Source organism: Meriones unguiculatus, chromosome 12, assembly GCF_030254825.1.
Source record: "Meriones unguiculatus strain TT.TT164.6M chromosome 12, Bangor_MerUng_6.1, whole genome shotgun sequence".
Lineage (NCBI taxonomy): Eukaryota > Metazoa > Chordata > Mammalia > Rodentia > Muridae > Meriones > Meriones unguiculatus.
The window spans coordinates 86,235,737-86,256,161 of NC_083360.1; the positions used below are offsets into that span (position 1 = coordinate 86,235,737).

At 50.8% G+C, this 20,425-nt stretch overlaps 2 protein-coding genes across 4 annotated transcripts in view; one reads left to right on the forward strand and one right to left on the reverse strand.

Annotated features, from left to right (window-relative positions):
* Positions 1-265: 265 nt before the first annotated feature.
* On the forward strand, positions 266-13,169 carry Echdc2 (enoyl-CoA hydratase domain containing 2). Of its 3 annotated transcripts, XM_060366095.1 has the most exons (11): positions 828-944; positions 1,594-1,696; positions 3,700-3,767; positions 3,851-3,938; positions 4,879-4,965; positions 5,769-5,861; positions 6,667-6,723; positions 6,827-7,014; positions 10,190-10,240; positions 12,046-12,093; positions 12,611-13,169. In XM_060366095.1, the coding sequence occupies exons 1-11, from the start codon at positions 894-896 to the stop codon at positions 12,686-12,688; spliced, it is 912 nt and encodes a 303-aa protein (XP_060222078.1). In that variant the 5' UTR covers positions 828-893; the 3' UTR covers positions 12,689-13,169. The 3 variants fall into 3 exon arrangements, with proteins under 3 accessions (XP_021516762.1, XP_060222078.1, XP_021516770.1); XM_021661087.2 differs by lacking the exons at positions 828-944; positions 1,594-1,696 and adding an exon at positions 266-591; XM_021661095.2 differs by lacking the exons at positions 828-944; positions 1,594-1,696; positions 3,700-3,767; positions 3,851-3,938 and adding an exon at positions 3,986-4,209.
* Positions 13,170-14,587: 1,418 nt separating this feature from the next.
* Positions 14,588-20,425, reverse strand: part of Zyg11a (zyg-11 family member A, cell cycle regulator) — a 34,253-nt gene continuing 28,415 nt past the window's right edge. The window contains exon 14 of the mRNA XM_021660724.2: positions 14,588-15,568. Within this exon, the coding sequence (XP_021516399.1) occupies positions 15,393-15,568 (176 nt within the window). The 3' untranslated portion in view covers positions 14,588-15,392. The remainder of the gene's footprint in view (positions 15,569-20,425) is intronic.

Sequence of the window (20,425 nt, forward strand, 5' to 3'; positions counted from 1 at the left end):
TGGACCCTGCAAGGCCTCTGCGAAGGTAGGTTAGATGGACAACGGGGAGGGGGGGAAGGGGGGAGCTATTTCTTTGGGCCAAAGCAGCTAGTCAAACTGGGAGGAGCAAGGCAGGACCTCACTGCCTCTGGGAGGTGAGACCTTGTCAGTGCAGACTCCCCCCACCCCCCAGTTACTAATGAGACCACGCGAACTGAGGGTGCACGCGGAAAAGGTGCACACCACCGCGGGACACCGTTTTCCCTTCCGCGGCGGGCCCAGATCTCACGCAGAAGCTGGGCTTCCCCACCCCGGTGGCCTCGGGGCTGTCCAGGGTCTCGGCTGGCTGCACCCTGCTCTCCGCCCATGGGTGGAGCCTCGCCCGCCCCGGAACGCCGGCTCGCCGGGTCCGCCGAGGAGGCCGCGGGTCTCAGCGCCCCCGCGGTGCCAGCCTGCTCCCGGTGCCAGCCTGCTCCGCCATGCTCCGCGCCCTGCCCCGCGCGCTGCGCCTCCCGCGCCCCTGGAGGTCCCCGGCGGCCCGCGGCCGCGCCTCCCACGCCGCGATCGGGACACCCGAGATCCGAGTGCACCCGCTGACGGGTCCCGACCGAGGTAAAGTCGCGGGTCGGTCGGGCCGGGACCCAGCACACGGGGAGGCTGAGGCTGGAGAGGGAGGGTTGGATCTCAGGTGGACCCTGGGCCACCTGAGGGTGAGCTCCCGGGCTTTGTCAGGGCCCTGGCCGTGATCCAGGGGGCGGAGGCGGCGGAGCCAATCCGGTTGGACCTGAGGGGATGAGGAGGGAGGGAGGGAGGGAGGGAGGGAGGGAGGGAGGCACAGGGTCCGCGTACACACAGGGAAAGTTCACTACCGTCGGCTGTTGGTCTTGTATTGTACCTCGTGCTGGCAAGTGTGGATGTGTGGTGGGACCTCAGGCGCGTTAACCGGGTGTGGACCCCTCTCTCCCGTGCGTGTAACCTCACCCATCTCCTTTCCAGCGTCCGGTGGCTTGTTCCTGTCAGATTTACTTACTTATTTTATTATTGAACGCGTGTGGTTGCAGGTGCCGCAGGGCGCGCTTAAAATAACTTAGGTCTTCTGCGTGCATTTATGTCTGTGCATCACACGAGTGGCCGGTGCCCGTGGGGGCCAGAAAAGGGTGTTAAAGCCTCAGGAACTGGAGTCACAGGTGGTTGTGAGCAGCTTATGTTCTTCTCTGCAGAGCCATCATGCTGCTCTCCCCGCGCCCATCAGTTTTAACTTAGACAGATGGCATCGCCCTGGGCTTTCTACTGAGTCTCTTCCAAGCCCTTCAAGGCCCGCACCAAGCTTTGCAGAGCTGCTTTTCTGAATAAGTCTACACCGTCCCCTCTGTGCATTTGTGACTTTTGAGAGCCTCGAAGGTCCTCCAACGGAGGTGGAACAGAAAGACAGGGAGTCTGACTAAAGCCTCTGGGCAGGGGAGAGGCAGGTGGATCTATGTAGGCCAGCCAGGGCTACAAAGTGAGACCCTGTGAATAATAATAATAATAATAAATTTCCACATGAACTGCTGAGACAACCTGGAGGGGAAAGCCCCCCGCCACCAAATCTGACAAGTTCCAAACTGAATCCAGGGTTCCACGTGGTGGGAAGACCTGGCTCATTCAAGTTGTCTTCTGATCGCCAGGCACCGGGCATGGAACACTCACGCCCACACTTACATACACACAATAGATAGTAAGTAAATAAGTGTTTGTTTGTTTGTTTGTTTGGGTTTTTGTTGTTGTTGTTGGGTTTTTTGTTTTGTTTTGTTTCTGAGACAGGGTTTCTCTGTGTATCCCTGGCTGGCCTGGAACTTTGGAGATCCTCCTGCCTCTGCCTCCTCAGTCCTGGGACTAAAGGCGTGGGCCCACCCCTTCCCCACAATAAATAAAAAATTTAAAGAATTAACAGCACTGGCATAAAAGGCCTTTCCCCCCTTCCCAGTCGCAACTTTCTAGTGAGGCCTCACGCCAGCAGGCCACTAAAGGCAGTCAGCGGAGGGGATCGCTGAGCAGACAAGGCTGGCTTCAGCAGCAGCTCTGGGTCCAGTAATCCATGCTGCTGTGGTGGTACCCTGCAGTGGTGCTGAAGTGGGCTGTTCATAGCTTCGCTGCCTTGAAGTCATCCCCTCCATTTGCCAAAGAAAGGACTTAAGAAAGGACTGCATCGTGGCTGGCAGCTTCCTGCTCGGGGCAGCCGGGTATAAACGAATAAGCAAGAAGCTGACTAGCCCACAACTAACAATTCTGCCATGACAGGGGGAAGGATTAAGAGATTTCTACAAGGCCCAGCTGTGGTGGGGCACACCTTAATTCCTGCCACTCAGGAGGCAGAAACAGGTGGAGCTCTGGGTTCGAGGCCAGTCTGGGCCACAGAGCTACGTCTAGGACAGCCAAGGCTACACAGAGAGGCCCTGTCTCCAAAGAGATTTCTACAAGAGAGATGTAGGAAATTAACATTCACAAGATTTTTATAACGTGTATTTTGGTTGTGTAGAGGTCAGAGGACAACTTGGCTCTCCATTATGTGGGTCCCAGGGGATGAGTTAAAAAGTTTTCAAACTTGGCAGCAAACACCTTCACCCACTAAGCCTTCTCTCTAGCCCCTGAAATTAGGATTCATAAGTCTGGGTCTCGTGCTGGGCATGGCGACACACTCTGGTAAACCCAGCACTTGCTAGGTAGAAGCAGGAAATCGGTAGTTCAAAGTTGTTCTGGGCTGCATTAGACATTGTCCAGAAAAGGACGCTGGGCAGGGTAGCACATGAGAGGTTGGATGTCTGTGAGGTCAGCTGGGTCTATGTGGTGAATTCCAGGCTTGCCATGGATGTAGTACTTACCTAGTATACGGGAAGCCCCAGGTTTGATCCCAAGCACCACATAAACTGGGTTTGGTGATGCTTGTCTAATCCAGTGCTTAGGAAATAGAGGTAGAGGCAGGAGGATCAGACGGTCAGGATTACCCCCCTGGCTACACAGCGAATTAGACGCCAGCCTGGGTTACGTCAGACCCCACCTCCACAATAACATTAAGAATAACAATAATTTCTGGAAAAAGAATCCATTCAGGTGAGTACTACAAGCTGAGGAGGGGTGTGACTAGTCAGGGCCCATGTGAGGTCCTGGGGGTGGTTGTTTCAGCTCTACTTCTTACTTTTTAAAAAAGATTTATTAATTTATCTTATGTATATAGGTGCTCTGTTCTCATGCACACCAGAAGAGAGAATCAGGTTCCATTACAGATGGTTGTGAGCCACCATGTGGGTTCTGGGAATTGAACTGGGGACCTCTGGAAGAGCAGCCAGCGATCTTAACTCCAGCCCCTCAGCTCTACTTCTTGATCCTGGCTGGTGTATAGAAGAACATTTGCCTGAATATTACTCTTTAGAGGGAAATGTGTGGTTGAGGGGGGAGACAATAAAATGGAGGGAGTTACGGAATTAAAGGTGTGTATGAGGGAGCGTGTGGGTCCCTGTGCCAAACTGCCTGCTTTTGTTTCTCTTGTCGTTTTGCTCCACAGTTCACAAGCCCTTCTCCTCCTTTTCTGCGGCAGAAAGAGCAAGGGTTATTCTATTTAATGATTGGAGAAACTGAGGCCCGAGCGTGTGGCTTGCTGCAGCTCACAAGCCTCCTGACCACAGGCCTCCGCTTCACTGAGAAGGGCCAGCTAGCTCACTCAAGGCTGCCTGTCCCTTGCAGGAATCACTGAGATTCTGATGAACAGACCTCATGCCCGAAATGCTCTGGGGAACGTGTTCGTTAATGAGGTGAGAAATGGTACATCAGGGTGTGGCCAGGGCTGGGCCTATCTGAGGAGGAGTTATCTGAGGATGTCCTCTGTCTTCTACAGATGCTGGACGCTCTGGCCCAGCTTCGGGAGGACCAGCAGGTCCGAGTGCTGCTCTTCAGAAGTGCAGTGAAGGGTGTGTTTTGTGCAGGTGGGCTCCCTCCCGTCCCCTCCTCTTTAGTGGTTGGGGTGCATCCGGGCTCCAGCAAAGGACCCGTCCCCATGTTACAGCTAAGAACGCACTCAAAGACACAGGCAGGTAAAGTTCCTCCCCAGATTTGATTTACACAGCTCAGTAAGGGATACAGTAAGGTTCAGTCTGAACTTAGCCTCTTTGACCCATATCTTTGTTCTTTCTATCTTGCTTCCTTCTGACTCTTTACGGAGGAAATGGAGTCACTGAGTCCCAACAGGCTCACGAGGTAAATGTCAGTCCTTGTCTCTAGAGCTTTTCAAACCTGCGCCATCTGGCTCTCATGAGGGTAACCCGAACTTGTTTCAAAGGCCAGAGAAACATGCACCCAAAAGTTTACAAGAGAGAAGTGAAAAAAACAAAACAAAACAAAACAAAACAAAACACACAGCTATCAGCCCCCTTGGGCCCTACTGAACCAACCTTTAAAGAATTAATTAGTGGCCAGGAGTGGAGGTGGACACCTTTAATCCCCAGCACTTGGGAGGCAGCGGCAGGTGGATCTCTGAGTTCGAGGCCAGCCTGGTCTACAGAGTAAGACAGCCAGGGTTACAGAGAGAAACCCTCTCTGGAAAAACCAAAACCAAATAAACAAACAAATTAGTGGGTTAGGCAGTAGCGGTCAGTGCTCTTAACCCCTGAGCCATCTGTGCAGCCCCTAACCAGCAACCTTTGATGCACAAAGGATGCTCACTCTGAAGAAGTCTGCTTCATTGTGATGCTGTGGTTGCCCCTCTCTGCACTGGTACCTGCTTCTCCCACTGCGGCTGGGTTTCCCGAATCCTTTCCTTCCTCCCTGGCGGCTTCTGCTCCTTCTGTCTCCTTTACTCGCTCCTTTGACTGCTGGGATTTTGTAATGGCTATTTCCTAGCGGCCAGCAGCAGCTTGTCCTCTACAGGTGCAGACCTGAAGGAGCGGGAGCGGATGAGTTCCGAGGAGGTGGAGATCTTTGTCAGGCGCCTCCGAGGCCTGATGAGTGAGATTGGTGAGTCTGAGGGTGGGGTGGAGGGATGGGGTGGAGAGAGTATTCTTTCTGTCTTGAGCTCAAAGGGGACACAGGGGACTCTCTCATGAGAGACTCAAGGGATTACATAGAGTAGAGGGGGCGGGGCACTTCTTCTCTACCTCATTTTAAAAACCGTTATTATTTTAGTCAGCGTAGGTAGTCTAGATTGGACCTGCCCCATTGCAGGCATTGCAAATGCCACCATGCCTAACTACAAGTTATTTCCCTATCTGTAGCCATGTGTCCGGTCCAGTGGACCTTCTCCCTGTCCTCAGAACTCCTGCCCAGTGACTCGAGTGGTCAAGTTCACTGAACACACTTCCATGCTTTGACAATGGCTATTTCTATTGCCTGGTACATCCTTCCCAGCTACTTGACCTTTCATCCACTCTTTGAGGCCTCCAGTGCTTCCTCCTACCTCACCAACTCTTTGTGCTCTTTACCAGAGCGGACAAGGTCTCAGACTGTTGTTGCCTGGCTATGAGTTTGTGTTCCTTCTTAGGCCGATCCCCATGGGGGCAGGGCCACGCCTGACTCAGCTCCACGCTGGCACCCAGCACAGGGTTTCCATGTCGGCACACAAGGGGGTTGTCAAGCCCCTTTCCTGTTCCCAATGCCCTCTTGGGCCCAAAACTTACTCTATTGGGGAAATCAGCTTTCTTCTCAGATAACCTGTAAGGCGGCCTGCCCTGGGATTGGCAAAGCCCTCCAGGCCACCAGCCGAGGGCTTCTGTCCTGGACCTGTTTGCCTTTGCAGGCTGAGCCTCTCTTTGTCTCCACAGCAGCCTTCCCTGCACCCACCATTGCAGCCATGGATGGATTTGCCCTGGGCGGGGGTCTGGAACTAGCCCTAGCCTGTGACCTCCGAGTAGCAGGTACTTGGCAGGGTGGAGCTGGGGGGAACGGGGTGGGACAGGCGAGCCAAGCAGGGAAAATCAAGCTTCTGAGCTGAGACCAGCAGAGTAGGAGACACGGAGGAAGCAGGCAGGTCAGGCGGCTCCACCGCCCAGCGCTGTCATACCGTGCCTCTGAGAGCTGCTTTCCGCATCCGAGAATGGGTGCAAAAACCCCTGGGAGGGGAAGCCAAAGAGGACAAAAGTAGGGAGTTTGTCCATCTAGATCTGGCCAAGTCAGATTACTTGAACTGAACAATGGTGAGACATGAGGGCTGTTTCTCATTGTCCCTGCTCATTGCAAAGGTCACCGGGCACTGTCCTCAGCCGGGCTTGTGATTACTTGCTCTACAGTTGAGCCCTAAGCAGTGGAGGATAACAAAGGTCACCAGTCACTTTTCAAGGTCACACTCAGCTGGGAGAGCCCTTCTTACACGAAGGCTGGAACCACTGTGCCCATCCCTTCATGCCGTCTCTTTCAGACCCAGGAATATTAAAATACGCACCCAGGCATGCAGTTTCTGTTCCAGTCTGTCTGACACGGCAGAAAGGTGGCCCTATTTTCCCCCTGCGGAGGCTCTGTTAGGGAAGACCTGCTGACTCCCAGCCCTAGCAGCTGCAGTGGTGGGTTGCTAGCCTGCCCCATCCTCCCCACCCCCCACTCAGGCTAGGACTCTTCCATAGCAGCGTCTGGAGAGGTCTGGGAGGAGTAGCCGGAGAGACGGAGCTATGGACTAGTCATGGAGGATGAGTATCTGGGCAGCTTCACTCTGTTCTGTTTCAACAGCTTCCTCAGCCGTCATGGGGCTGATTGAGACCACTCGAGGACTCCTCCCCGGGGCAGGTAACCCCTTGCTCTTCTCTCCCCCTCCTTATCCTGGGTCCTTCCCTCCTGACTGTTCCCAAGATTTGCCCTTCTCCACTGTTCCGTCTCTCCATCCCGACAGGAGGGACGCAGAGGCTGCCCCGCTGCCTGGGTGTGGCCCGGGCAAAGGAGCTCATCTTCACAGGCCGGAGACTGGATGGGGTACAGGCCCACGAGCTGGGCCTGGTGAATCACGCTGTGGCTCAGAATGAGGAGGGTGACGCCGCCTACCACCGGGCAAGGGCACTGGCTCAGGAGATCCTGCCCCAGGTATGGCGCCGGCTCAGGAGCTCCTCCCTCACAAAAGGGAGGCGTGACAGGAGGCCCCGGGGGCCAGCTGTTTCCCCGAACTGCACGAGACCCACCCTGGAGTTTTGGCACGCATTCTGTTATCCAGTAGCCAGGCCAAGTTGAGTTCTGAGTTAACACACTGAACTGAGCTGAGGAGGGCTGGCGTGGTGGGCGGACCTCCAGCCATCAAAGCCGAGGTGGCTGCTAACTCCCCGTGACGGCAGCCGTACGGAGCGTGGCGAGGGGTGAAGTCACCTACACTGGGCCAAACGGTCCCTCGTCGCGCCGGCTACCTTTCAAAGGCTGAGAGGCACAGTGACATTGCACAGACAGCAAGCACTGCCTTTAGGTGACCCCAAGGACGGGGAGACTACATATACTGCCAGCCACCTTTCCCAGCACGCTGCAGAGAGAAATGTTTCTCGGAATAGCCAGGACATACATTAACTCATTTTTAAAAAATAATCCAGGAAGGACTCCGAGTTGGTGGAGAGGACTTTATGCACTAATCCTTGGCTACTAAGTTAAAGGCTAGCCTGGGCTACATACATGAGTCCCAGGGTCCATTCCCAGCACTGAAGGGGGTGACCCCACAAGATTCAAACTCCTTGCTGGGCAGGTTTAGACCCGAGATCTAGCTGACTTGGTCCTCAAGGCCCTGAGGTCGGCTGGCTTTTCACAAAGGAAGCTGGGGCAGGAGGTAGGGCTGAGAGCTCGTGTTTTCATAAAGGTGAAAGGCAACTGAACTCACCAAGTGACTGCAGCACGGAAACATCGATTACAGTAAAACTTTTAAGATTGTGGAATATGTGACTGAGAGGTCAGCCGGCAAAGCGTTCTCCTCCCATGCATGAGAGTCAGAGTTCGGGCCCCAGGACGAATGCCAAAATGCCAGAGGTCTGGGGCCAGCCAGCTTAAACTGATTGGGGAGCCAGTGAGAGACTGTGTCTCAAAAATGTCAAAAAAATCCCAGAAAATGCCAGCCAGCAACCGGAAGAGGAAGTGAGATTGTCATCTGTCTCCACACACCTACACAGGTGTGCATAAAAACAAACACACAATCATGTACGTGGAATTTTAATAACCTTCAGGTGAAATATATTAATTTCAAAACATTTTTAAACATTACAAAACAGCCAAAATATAAAATTACGAAAATATTAGCCATATATTAGTTAACATTAAGATTACATCTGAAGCCAGTTGTAGCAACTAACACCCATAATGCTAGCACTCAGGAGGCTGAGGTAGGAGAATTTCTTTAAGTTCAAGACCAGCTTGGGCTACTGAGATATTAAGACCCCCCAAACTTGTAACTAAATTTATTTTTGAGAGGAGAGGAAACTTCTCCAGTCTCTCTCTCTTGTTTTTCGAGACAGGGTTTCTCTGTGTAACCTTGGTTGTCCTGGACTTACTTGTAGACCAGGCTGGCCTCACACTCAGAGATCTACCTGCCTGTGCCTCCCTGAGTGCTGGGATTACACTGGGGTGTTCTTTAATTTGGGGGTCAGGGATCATTAATTTGTTTCAAACCAGTTTTCTTTCTATGTGCTCTTTGGCAAGGACCAGTGTTTAAATGGTGCCCGCTGCCCTCTGCTGTCACCCCAGTGCTGACAAGCTGTGGACATGCTTGGTCAGAAAGTCTCTGAGTTCATACAGAACTCAGAAGGAACAAGGGAGTGACTGAAGCCTCCACAGAGGGAGGCAAGTTAGCAAGCTGGCTGGACCTGGGTATTGCCTTTTGAGTAAACTACACAGAAGTTCAAGGCGATTCAGATTTCCAAATGGTTGATGCATTTCCAAATGCATCAACGGCAGTATCCTAGAGTTGCAGGCATGGATGTGGCTCAGTGGTAGAGTGCTTGCCTAGCACACACAAGGCCCTAGTTAGGTTCGATCCTTAGCACCAAAATAAAAAATAAAAGATCCAGGAATGGTAGCACACGCCTTTAAACCCAGCAGAGGCCAGCCTAGACCGCACAGCAAGATCCAGGCTAGCCAGAGCTACATGGTGAGACCTTGTGTCTAAAGTAAAATAAAAGTAGCTCTGTGCACCAAAACACCAGCCTGCCCACACTGGCGGGCACTGTGGCCCACGCCTGTCCCACAGCTAGAACTTTCTGAGTAGGGACGGCGTATAAGCAGTTAGCACCTAGTGGGCAAACCACTGAAGAGCCAATGACTCGTTCTGAGTTTGGTCAGACCTGCATTATGCATACATTATCCTTAGACAAAAGCAGTTCGCTGGTTCTGTGTGAACATCAAAGGAACAAACACACCAAGGCCGCCCTGACCCAGTACTCTTACTCCCAAGTAACACCTGAAATATGATCCACCATATTTCTGATTTTAATATGCTCACACATATTAAATACTCATGTTCACGCAGCTCAGGCTATCAAATTCGTCTTCCTGACTCTAACTCCCCGGTGCTGGCCTGGGTATGTTAAGTTTTTACTTTATGAGAAAATAGGTGCTGCTGGCTGGTTATAACTCGTGGCAAACAAACAAACAGAACAGAGGCAAGAAAGGCATAAAACATACCCAGTCATCACACTTGCTGAGATGGGGGGCCAGAAGAACGGCAGTGGGGAGGTGCCTGGGAGTTGGGGACTCACTGAATACACATGGTACAGTGCTTCAACCCATGAGCCCCTATTTCACGTGTGTGAAACGTGTGTCTGTAAGCGCTGTGACCAGCGTGTGGTGGCAAATGCCTGCAATCCTGAGGCGAAGGCCCAGGAACTCAGCAAGATCTTGCCTTAAATGTTAGCTCAGAGGTGAGGGGCCCACTGTGGGTTGAACTCTGAGGGAGACTTGCCTAGCACGGGTGAAGCTCTGGGTTTAATGTCCAGCACCAAAGATGGGCCGAATGACAGCCTGAGGTGGCTAAGACTAAAAGGGGCAGGAGTGTGCTTCCTTCTTTACTGGTGGTTACCAGACAAGGTCTAATTTTGTAGCTCTGGCTAGCCTGGAACTTGCGATGTAGACCAGGCTGGCCTGGTGATGAAGGAAGCTTTAAGAGGTATAAGGATGAACAGTAAAGAAATAGATGCTTTCAGTAAGAAACCTGGATACAGATTCAGACCTGTACCTTCTTATTCAGAGCTTTGTGTCTCTTTAGTCCAAGTTTTGGGTGTTTTCTCTCCCCTAGGCTCCCATAGCGGTGCGCCTGGGCAAAGTTGCCATTGACCGAGGAATGGAGGTAAGATTCTCTTGGTCAGGATTCCTATGTCAGTCACTGGCTAGGTATATTCCCACCACGCAGCCGTCAAGAATTCAGAAATGGACTCTATAACACTCCCGGAGTGAGATCCCTGTGTGTATGCACCCCACCTCACTGGGAAGTGTGGTAAGATTTTTGATTACATCACTTCTACATGGAGAAGAAAAAGGTTCAGAAGGGCAGGACCACAGACAAAGCGAGCGGTTAAAGGCAAGCCTGTGTGGTCCTCTCCTCACGTGTCACCTGAGTCTAGGCTGGCGCAGGTTCCAGGACATCCGCTACCTGTCAGTTCTTCCTCTGCACGCTGCACCAGACCCGAGATGCGGGTCTGAACTCTGTCCACTGCCTATGTGGTATTAATGCTATTCTCCGAAAACAGCCACTGTGGGGGACTGGCTCAGCACTTGCCTGGCCAGCGCAAGATCCTGGCTTCAGCCCCCAGCTCAGAAGAGTCGCTGCTCAGTTTTGATATTTGAGAGCTTATTTGGAGTGTTTAGCGGTGGGGCGTGGCTACCAGTACTCCCTTGACCCAAGACCGGTCCCTCCTCTATTTGGGGAAGGCCGCCCTCTTCTACCGAGCATGTAGACTCTCGGAAGGGAGGCACATGAAGTGGGAGGGAGGAAGGGGACACCTTCCTAGCAGTCCAGATCACCAGAATCAGCCCTGGCAGCCAATGGGATGAGAGATGTCTCAGCCAGATGGCTCTCACATCCCACTTTTGATATCTGAAAGATCGCACACATCTGTATTCCTACCATTTGGGAGGTGGAGGCAAAACTCTTTCTTCCTCATACTGGTGAAGAGTTTGTTGAGTGCCTGGTTAAGAGAATGTTTGGCAGGGTGAAGGTGATAGCACACACCTTTAATCCCAGCACTCAGGAGGTAGAGACAGGCAGATCACAGAATTCAAGGCAGGCCAGGGCCATGTAGAGAAAACAACCAGAAAGAATGTTTGCTAGAGCTGAAGATTAGTGGCCAGGAATGATGGTACACACCTATAATCCCGGAATCCGGAGGCTCGGAGTTTAAGGTCACTCTAAGCTGCCCTGCCTTGCTGTGGCTCCATGGCTCCCTCCTTGATACGATGTGTGTTCGTGTCCGAGTGCATGAGTGTGCATGCGTGTGCACTATGCTCAGTCCACAGTGCATAGGGGCAGGCTCCAGAGGAGAGCTAAGGACGAGCAGAAACACAGGCATATAAACTGAGGATTGACTAAGGATGACAGGAGCCAACCTGGAAGCCAGGAGTCCAAAGACCAGCTCTTCTACTCACTGTTACCTCCAGTCCTGAGTTAGGCTACCCCGCCTTCCTGCCGTGTCAGACTGCTCAATGTTTCGGAAAGTAAGTTTTAAACTGCTTACTAGTGATCGAGGCCTGCCTGTGGCCACAACCGTGACTATGCCGCAGCAGAGGCTAGAGAAGGTACCAGCTCGTAGGACTGGAGCCTCACTCCTAAGTCCTGTCAAAGACAATCCTCAGAGTGACAAAAGGCACAACCAGGCGGTCAGGAGGAAGAGACGCTGTTCAAAAGAGCAGCTCACGGTCCTGAATCTAGAGGAAATCACTACTGCCCAATAGCCACATCACCCACACCCACACCCACACCCCTGCCCATTTCAGCGTCCTTTAGCGCTGCTGTGAGGTCCAGGCGTCAGCACAGAGCAGCAGTTGGTTGGTTGGTTGGTTCTGTGCAGACTGGTGGAGACAGGAGGATGGGCTGGCTCTTCCATGAGGAAAGGGTTGGACAAAGTCCTGTTGACTCGGGGAGCACTGTTTTTGCAGGTGGACATTGCGTCAGGGATGGCTATCGAACACATGTGCTATGCCCAGGTATGTAACTGCTGTTCATTTGTGCACGCTTGTGGGGGCCTAGGCAAACATGGGCAGACTCGTGCAGTTTAACTATGCCAGTGCCTAACTAACCTAAGTGGCTCAAGGAATCACAGGTCTTCACCTGAAGACTCTCCTCAATCATACGGTAGACAGAGAACCGGAGCAGACATAAGTCTCACAAAGCAGAAAAAAAAATGGCTTGTTTTGCCTGGTCCCAGCTGCCCCTACTGGGGGCTAAACTGGAGTTGGTAGTGGACAGAGCCTAGTGACACCCTCATGTGTGCTCTGAATTCTCTGAAGTCTGCTCTATCCTCTCTAATGGTAGGAGCTGAGCTCTGCAGAGGCCAGTAGTGACTGCATAGCTGCTGGAGGCTCTCCTTCCTGAGACCGCAGCCTCCGAGGCTCACAACTTTGCATGACACAGATGTTATCACAGGCTAGATCCACATATGCAATGGCCTTTTTGGCCTCTGTTCCTATTCCTCCCAAACTAATACCCACTGTATCTTTGCAGAACATCCCAACCCAGGACCGGCTAGAAGGGATGGCAGCCTTCAGGGAGAAACGACCCCCAAAATTTGTTGGCAAGTGATCCAGTTAACTTTGAGCACACACCAGAAAGCCTAAGATCCAGAGGAAAAGTCTGCAGCAGGCTAGACCTCTTGGCTCACCTCTGGCCTTGAGTTGTATCACAAGGACAATGCCAGGCATTGTTCCTAGAGCCAAGGTGCTGACCAGTCCACTCACTGCCACCTCCCATGTTGCTCACCTCGGCTAGTCACTGGGATGGAGGCCTGCCTGGTTCTCTTCACTCAATTAAGCTTTGGGTCCATGTCACTGGCTCTGGTCACCATGGAACAGCAAGAAGGTCGCCCTCGTTTCTTTCTCGCACAGAATAAGCCTATCCAGGTTTATCTGAACAAGCTTCAGGAGCCAGGCCACAGATTCCCGTTCTCTATAGATAGCTCAGGGGAACTCTGGACAAACCATTTAACTTCTCTAAGCTTTCTGTATCTGGAAGTCAGTTCTGATGTGTAAAATCCTTGTGTTCAATAAACACTCTGCAACTGTTAGCTTGCACTGGGACCGTGGGGGGGTTGGGGCAATGGACACCTTCTGCAGACTGTGGTGCGGCAGGAAGGCCTAGTCTCCAGGAGCGCTGACAAAGGGCTAGCAGCTCTGAGAGAAGGGACGGGCAGCCAGGCAGGCAACAGTGACTCTGTGCCCGGAAGACAACTGGCATTTGAACTGGCCTGAGCAAAGGTGAGCTGGCAGGCGTCCTACTTGGAGAATAAAGGTAATATAGGGCCAGCTCCTCCAGGTCTCCGTGTACCTAGATGACCGCTCCGCTCCTCTTCTACCAGAGCTGTCTAGGCCTCACCCTCTGCCAAGACCTAAGCTCTAGCTGAGCATTCTCAGCGTAAGCTTGGCCGGGAGTCACGGAAGCATGGCTTGGGGCACAACCAGCCGCACTGTTGATGTGCTGCCAAAGCATATACCAAGCTTATGTCTGTACCCAGGAAGGGAGAAAACCACAGTTCAGGCCTTAGGATCAGCGCCATCCTCACAACCTTCCTGACCTTCGTCTCATCTGCTCAGTGAACGCAGGTCCACAGAGGACTGCTGGGAAAGAAACCAAGCTTGAAGGGGTGCCTGGTATTGAGCTACAATGTACCAGATATCACGCTTCCCACTCGTGCCCAGGAGCACAATGCTTCCAAGGACTAGAACCCAGGTTCAGAAATGAAAAACCTTATTCTGCAAGCATGCAGCAGACTGTGAGAATAGACAGCGGCTCACGGACAGTCATAAGCTCTGCGTATCTAAGACAGTGGAGAGGAGAAGTGAGGTGATATGGCTTGAACTTTAGAACCTTCTACCCCTTCCTTCTCAGCGCTGAGATGAGAGTTTGAAACAGGGCTTAGAACAGCAAACAATGAGTTTCTTCTCAACTAATGCTCAACTATTTCAGCTAAGAGGCTTGACCAAGGGGCAGAAAGATGGCTCAGTGGGTAGAGTGCTTGCTACTCTTGCAGAGGTCCCAAGCTTGCTTTCCAGGTCCCAGCTGACAGCTGCCTGTAACTCTATCTCCAAGCTCAATACCCTCTTCTGGCCTCTGCAGGCGTTCAGTCACAGCGTGCAGGTATGTGCATGCAAACATACAGAACACGCTAGCTAAAAGCACAAACCTCCAATATCTAGGGGCCTAGGGAGATGGCTCAGCAGTTAAGATCACTTGCTGCTCTTGGAGAGGACTGGGGTTCATTTCCCAACATCCACATGGTGGCTCATAACCATCAACCGTCCTAATGCCAGTTCCGGTGGGTTCACTGCCTTCTGACCTCGGTGGACACCAGGGTCACATGGTGCACAGACACACGCACGCGCGCGCACACACACACAGCAAAGTAAATCTAAAGGAAAAAAATCCTCTAATATCCAAAGAGGAATTTATTTTTTACTGTTCTTCAAAACGCAACTGAGTAGAAAAACAAAACAAAGAAAAAAAAATCCAACTTCTCACCAAGGAAAGGAAGGAATCCACACCGTTCCTCAGAACAGTTCTGCAGGACACAAACTACTGACAGTGTTCATTACTGCTGGGGCTGGTTCTCGTAAACCTTTTGTATCCACATTAGGACAAGCATCCACTGAAATACTCTGCAAAGACTTTTGGAGGCCTGTCCTCTTTCTCCCAGCTTTGGTCATAGCATTAACCAAATGAGAATTTCCTATGCATTCTTTTCACTAACTTTAGCCTTCAGCCTTACACATTCATATACACTCAATGGTCCCACTCCTCCAATATGAGGAAAAGGGGGAAAGAAAATCAAAGCTGTCAGAATATGGGAGGGAGCTCATACTTGCAACCCCAGTACCAAAGCAGCAGGATTGCTGAGGTCAAGGCCAGACTAGGCTACACACAGCCTGGAGCAGCTGCGGAAATGCCACAATACCAAGGTCTCCCTGAACTCTTCGACCCAAACTTTTTTTTTGTTTTCTTAGACTGGGTTTCTCTGTGTATCCCTGGCTGTCCTGGAACTCCCGCTATAGACCAGGTGCCTTCAACCTCATAGATTCACCTGCCTCTGCTTTGATTAAAGGAGTGCTCCTCCACTGCCCCGGCTCAGGACCCAACCCTTTCGTCAACAGAGGAAAGCAACAAGAAGACACACCAAGATGGTCAAATGATAAATGCCAATAATTGATAAACCCCAACATCTGGTTTCAAAACTCCATTTCCCAAAGGCAGAAGCCCTGTCCTTAAGAAGCAGCTCCCCTCACAGGCCCCGGGGTCAAAAAGGGCGCTGGGGCTGCGGGTGTCTCTGGTAGCCTGTGAAGTGCATCCTGAAGTCCTCCAGGATGGAGGCTGCCATCTGCCTCACCTGGGCACTGGTCTGGCCATGCTCCTGGATATCATGCATGAGCTGCAGGCCTCCGTCTTCCATCAACAGCTTGCAGTACTTGCTAGCTAAAAGAAAAACAGAGATGCTCCGTGGACAACTGGCATTTTAAATATTCCCAATTCGCCACATTCCCGTGAAAGAAGTGGAGTAATTAGATATGGTGAAACCAAGTATGGTAATTGCAGTGTGTTGTTGTTTTTTTTTTCCTAGACAACTCTGTGCTTCAAACATCTTGAGGTCTACTAGCTTTTGGAAAAAGGAGCTCACTGCAGTTTTAACAGTGCTAACTGCATTTGCTGGCCCCTCATAGGTCCATAGGAGACTCCAGTTCCCCAAACTCCAAAGAGCAGTCCAGTGAGCTCAGCCCCAACTAGAGGTGGATTTCTGGCAGTTACAGAAAAGCCAGCATTTCTTAGGAGTTGTGAACCTGGTTCCCATCTACTGAAAGGGATCATTTCCCCTGCCTTTGGCAGAAGGAACAAATGCTTAGCTGTGGTGCCTCTTAGGACAGCAAAACTCAAGCTGGCCTCCAAGCTCCCTCAGCAACAAAAGCACCTGTTTCACATTTCAAAATCCTCCCCTTCTCAGCTCTTTTCCCATCCTAAACTCCCCCCAGATAACCATTCTCAGTATAACGCCCCCCCCCCCCCGATAGTCCTGACCATGTCCAGTCTGCTTTCTCTCTCTCATATCTAAAATAAAAACCTTCCCCACAAACATACCTCGGAGCAGTGACATTATAGTTTATACAGTTCCCAACACCCACATGGCAGCTCACAACCACGCTCCCAACATGCTTTTTCTGGCCTCCATAGGTTCCTGCACGCATGTGGTACACATACATACACTCAAGTACACATATGCACTTAAACATTCTATAAATGTTCAACTGAATGGATAAAGTAAATCTCAGGACGGAGCTGGTGCACACCTTTAATCCCAGCACTCAGGAGGCAGAGGCAGGAGGAGCTCTGGTCTACAGAATGAATTCCAGAACAGCCAGGGCTACACAGAGAAACCCTGTCTTGAAAAAACAAAACAAAACAAAACAAAAAAAAAGTAAACGAACGACCACAGAGCCAGAATAAGAAGGGACAAAAGCTCTCCGGGTTGGAGAGGCCGCTCAGCTTTTAAGAGCACTTGCTGCTGCTCTTCCAGAGGACTTGTCTGTAATTCCAGTTTCAGGGGATCTGAAAGCTTCCAGCCTCCACAGATACTACACACACATGGTATACAGTCATACATGCTTGTAAAACACCCAGACACAGAAAGCAAAAGCATATCCAGGCATGGTGGCACATTCAGGGCTACATAAAGAAAGCCTGTCTCAAACAATAAACAAACAAGAGTATGTTTTAACACCCGAAATTAACCTGTAAGTCCCTCCCGCCCAAGAACCAGGTAACTCCCTGGAATGCTGGGAGTTGTAGTTCTTTGAAAAATAACAAGACCTGTTAAGAAAGGATGGTTTGTCCTTTATTTTAAGCCCTTGCACGTCATGGGTTGGGGCCACTCTAGCTGGGAAATTCCAGGGAATGGTCCTGACCAACATCCATCTTTTGATCAGTGGCATTTAATAAAGCTTGCTTTAAATCTGGCCCAAAATGATGGAATTAGCTTTTCTCTAGTGAATCTCAGATTAACATATGAAAGCCCCAAATTCACTCTTTACTCTGGGACCCTTGAGAGGTGAGCTGCCAGGGGCCATGCGTGTTGGGATGGTTGGTCACTGGTACCCCTGGAAGTACTTTCTACCTAGTGGACTCCAGAGGTGAATGGCTACACCCAGAGGAAAACAATATGGGGTACTTTATCTGATGAACAGGAAGATGTGACAGGGTTGTACATCCATTTGGGCACAGGGACACATCCTGTGGCCCACCAGTTATTTCTGGTTAATTGACTTTGAAGTACTGTAGGCTCCTTTCATTGTAGAGAGAGGCCTGGCACCTCTCTCAATAGAGTTCCGGAGCCTAGGGACAATTTGGGGTATTCCACAAAATTGGGAGCCAAAACTGAGAATTTGCACGGGCCTAACGTGGATTTGGGGAGCCAAGGACGACTCGGAATGGCCCTACCTTTGATGGGTTCCTAGCATCTGGGTTACACAAGGAGGATTGTTAAAATGTCGTTGTTTAGTTTTTCTGTTGTCACGTTGGCCTCACATCTTATGTGTCTGGCCTATCTTTTGTGTGTTCTGACCTGGGGCTGGAAGCACTGCAGCTCCTTCAGTCAGGAGCTGCCTGCGCCACCCCGTCTCCCGTCTATGTGTAGCTTGCAGAGCGACTTCACATCCTACAGCACTGGTACGGGCATAAAGACTTGGGGGCCTGGGATTTGGTGGGCCACGCTTAGGCTCAGCAAGCGGCTTTGTAAAGCCCAGGGTCCTACACAGAAGCCTGGAGGTGGTCTCTTGCTCCCTCTGGCCATCCAACAGCACCACTGAACAGCTCCAACTTTGACATATGGATGGACCTATGACCTTGACATGCTGTTGGGGGATGGGCTTTTGCACTGTGTGTTCAGATACTGAGATTTCTGAGATCTGGTCACAGTCCAAATGTGAGCATTGTCATTTCTATGAAGAATCTCCTGTCTCAGTGTTGTGTAAAAATTATTCCCCAATTATCTCCGATTGGTTAAGAAAGAAACTGGGCAGAGGAGACAAAAGGTGGGAATTCTGTTCCCAGTCAGGGGATCTCAGGTAGGGACCAGGGAGGCAAAGAGGAAGTCGCCAGGAGGAAGAAGAAGGTGCCATGAAGAAGCTATGAGATGTTCAACAGGAGGACAGAGAGATACAGCAGAAGGCCAAGGGCAGACGTCAAGTAACAAACGGCACATGGCTGGGAGGTAGCCAGATTAGCATAACTGGGTTAAAACAGACGAACACCTGCCCAGTTATAGTAGTTAAATCTTATTAATAAATCCAATAGTTCTCTGTGGCAATTATTTGGGAGCTAGGGCAGGTAGTAGAAAAGACCTTTACTAATCCCATGATTCAACGTTTGGCGTTCAGTGTGGGATTAGAAATACAAACAGAGGGCCTGAGAAAGTTCAGATAGCCAGGCAAGAAAGCCGCAAAAGCAGCTAGGAAGGCAGGGGAAAGGCATGACTTACAGACACAGTTTCTGAAGACTGGGGGAACAGCAGAACACCACCAAGGGAGAGGCTGCACCCCTCCTGTGACTGAGGGAGGAGGGCTAACGTTCCAGCTCCATCCTCATGAGGCCACCACCTTCCCTCAGGTCAGAGGCTATGTCTCCACCCATAGCTGTCCGGGGCAATTTCAGCCTGTGCCGGCAACAGGGCTTTTTCCCAAGCTTTGCGTGGTGCCAGAGAAGGGTTGTAGGCGGCCTACTGCTTCCATGGGCCCCTCAGTTAAATAGCCAGGAGTTAACTCAATCGGCAAGTTCCATGCACCACGGTTTCTCTCAGGCTTTCTCCAGAGCACTGGTGATGGTATCTGCAGCTGGAGAAGGACCTGGCATTGCGTAGGCTCGCCTGTGTGAGCTCCGGTTGCACAGGCCAAATCCCTGCAAGGGCGGCCTTCGGCTTGCTGCTCTGAGAAGCCAGCAAACTGCAGTGCACTGCTGTCAAACAGCTTCCTAGGACACAACAGCAGCAGCCTAGAGGCGCCTACCGTGGGAAAGGATAGGGCATTTGTTGAGACCCGACTCGCAGTGGATGCTGGCAAACGTGAGGCTTGGCATACATGCCAGCTACAGACAGCGGAGGTATAAATGCCTCTCCCTGAGAGCAGAAAGGCTGAGGGAGATCTCACCACAGCAACGGCCTAAGTTGAACCATAGAAGGGGACGGAAAACACACAGACCAGAATGAAGAAATACGAGTACAACCAAACTATTGAGCAGGTAAAAAAAAGTGTGAAATGTATGCTTAAAAAAGGAAGACCGAGCATGAAAATTCATAGATAGACACAAATAATTTAAAATTGATAATAGAACAGAGAAACAGGGCCAGAGATACCAATACTTGCCAAGATCAGCTACTAGGTGAAGGTCCATGTGCTGAGGTGCTGATGTAAGTGATATATGAGGAGACAACCTTGGCATTATGTCACATGGCAGCTTTAAATGCTTGGAACCATGCTGAAGAAGCAGGAAACATACTTACACTGATTACTCATACTATGCAAGGTCCAAAGGAAACATTCACTGACTTTCTACAAAGACTGAATTCAGCTGCAGATAGAAGGGTATCAGAGCGACAAGCTAGGAGTACCTTTCGAAAATGGCCTTCTAGAATATGCAGAAAGTGTGGCAAAAGGCAACAATGGACTACTGAATATAGATCAACACGGGACAAACAGGATAACCCCTTACCAAAATACACCCGGGGACCTCTTGTAGCCCCCAATGACAAATTCAAATCAGCCATTTTAGGGCAGCAGTAGAGATACTCAACCACAGAACAACCGAAAACACTGCTCTGGGGGCTGGAGAGATAGATCAGTGGTTAAGAACATTGGCTGTTCTTCCAGAGGACCCTGGTTCAATTCCCAGAAACCACATGGCAGCTCAATACTGTCTGATCTGTAACTCAAATTCTAGCGGATCTGTTCCCTCACACAAACACCAAACGTACATAAAAATAAATACACTGCTCTGAAGGTAGACAGTGAAAATCCAGATATCAAAGTCAGAGCAACTTCGATAGACATTAAAAACCCAGAAGAGACCAAGAAACAAGTATCTGACAAAAGTTTATAGATAGTCAAAGGCCAAAACTAACGTTATTTATAAATAATACTGAAATTGAAGTAACGGTACACACTGGAGCATATGAAACAATCTTGCTAAAATCTTGGACTCCAGATTGGCCTCTGCAGAAGGTAATACTCAATTCCAAGGGGTTGGAACCTTATTCCAGGTAAAACAAAATATAAAATGGCTTAAATGCAT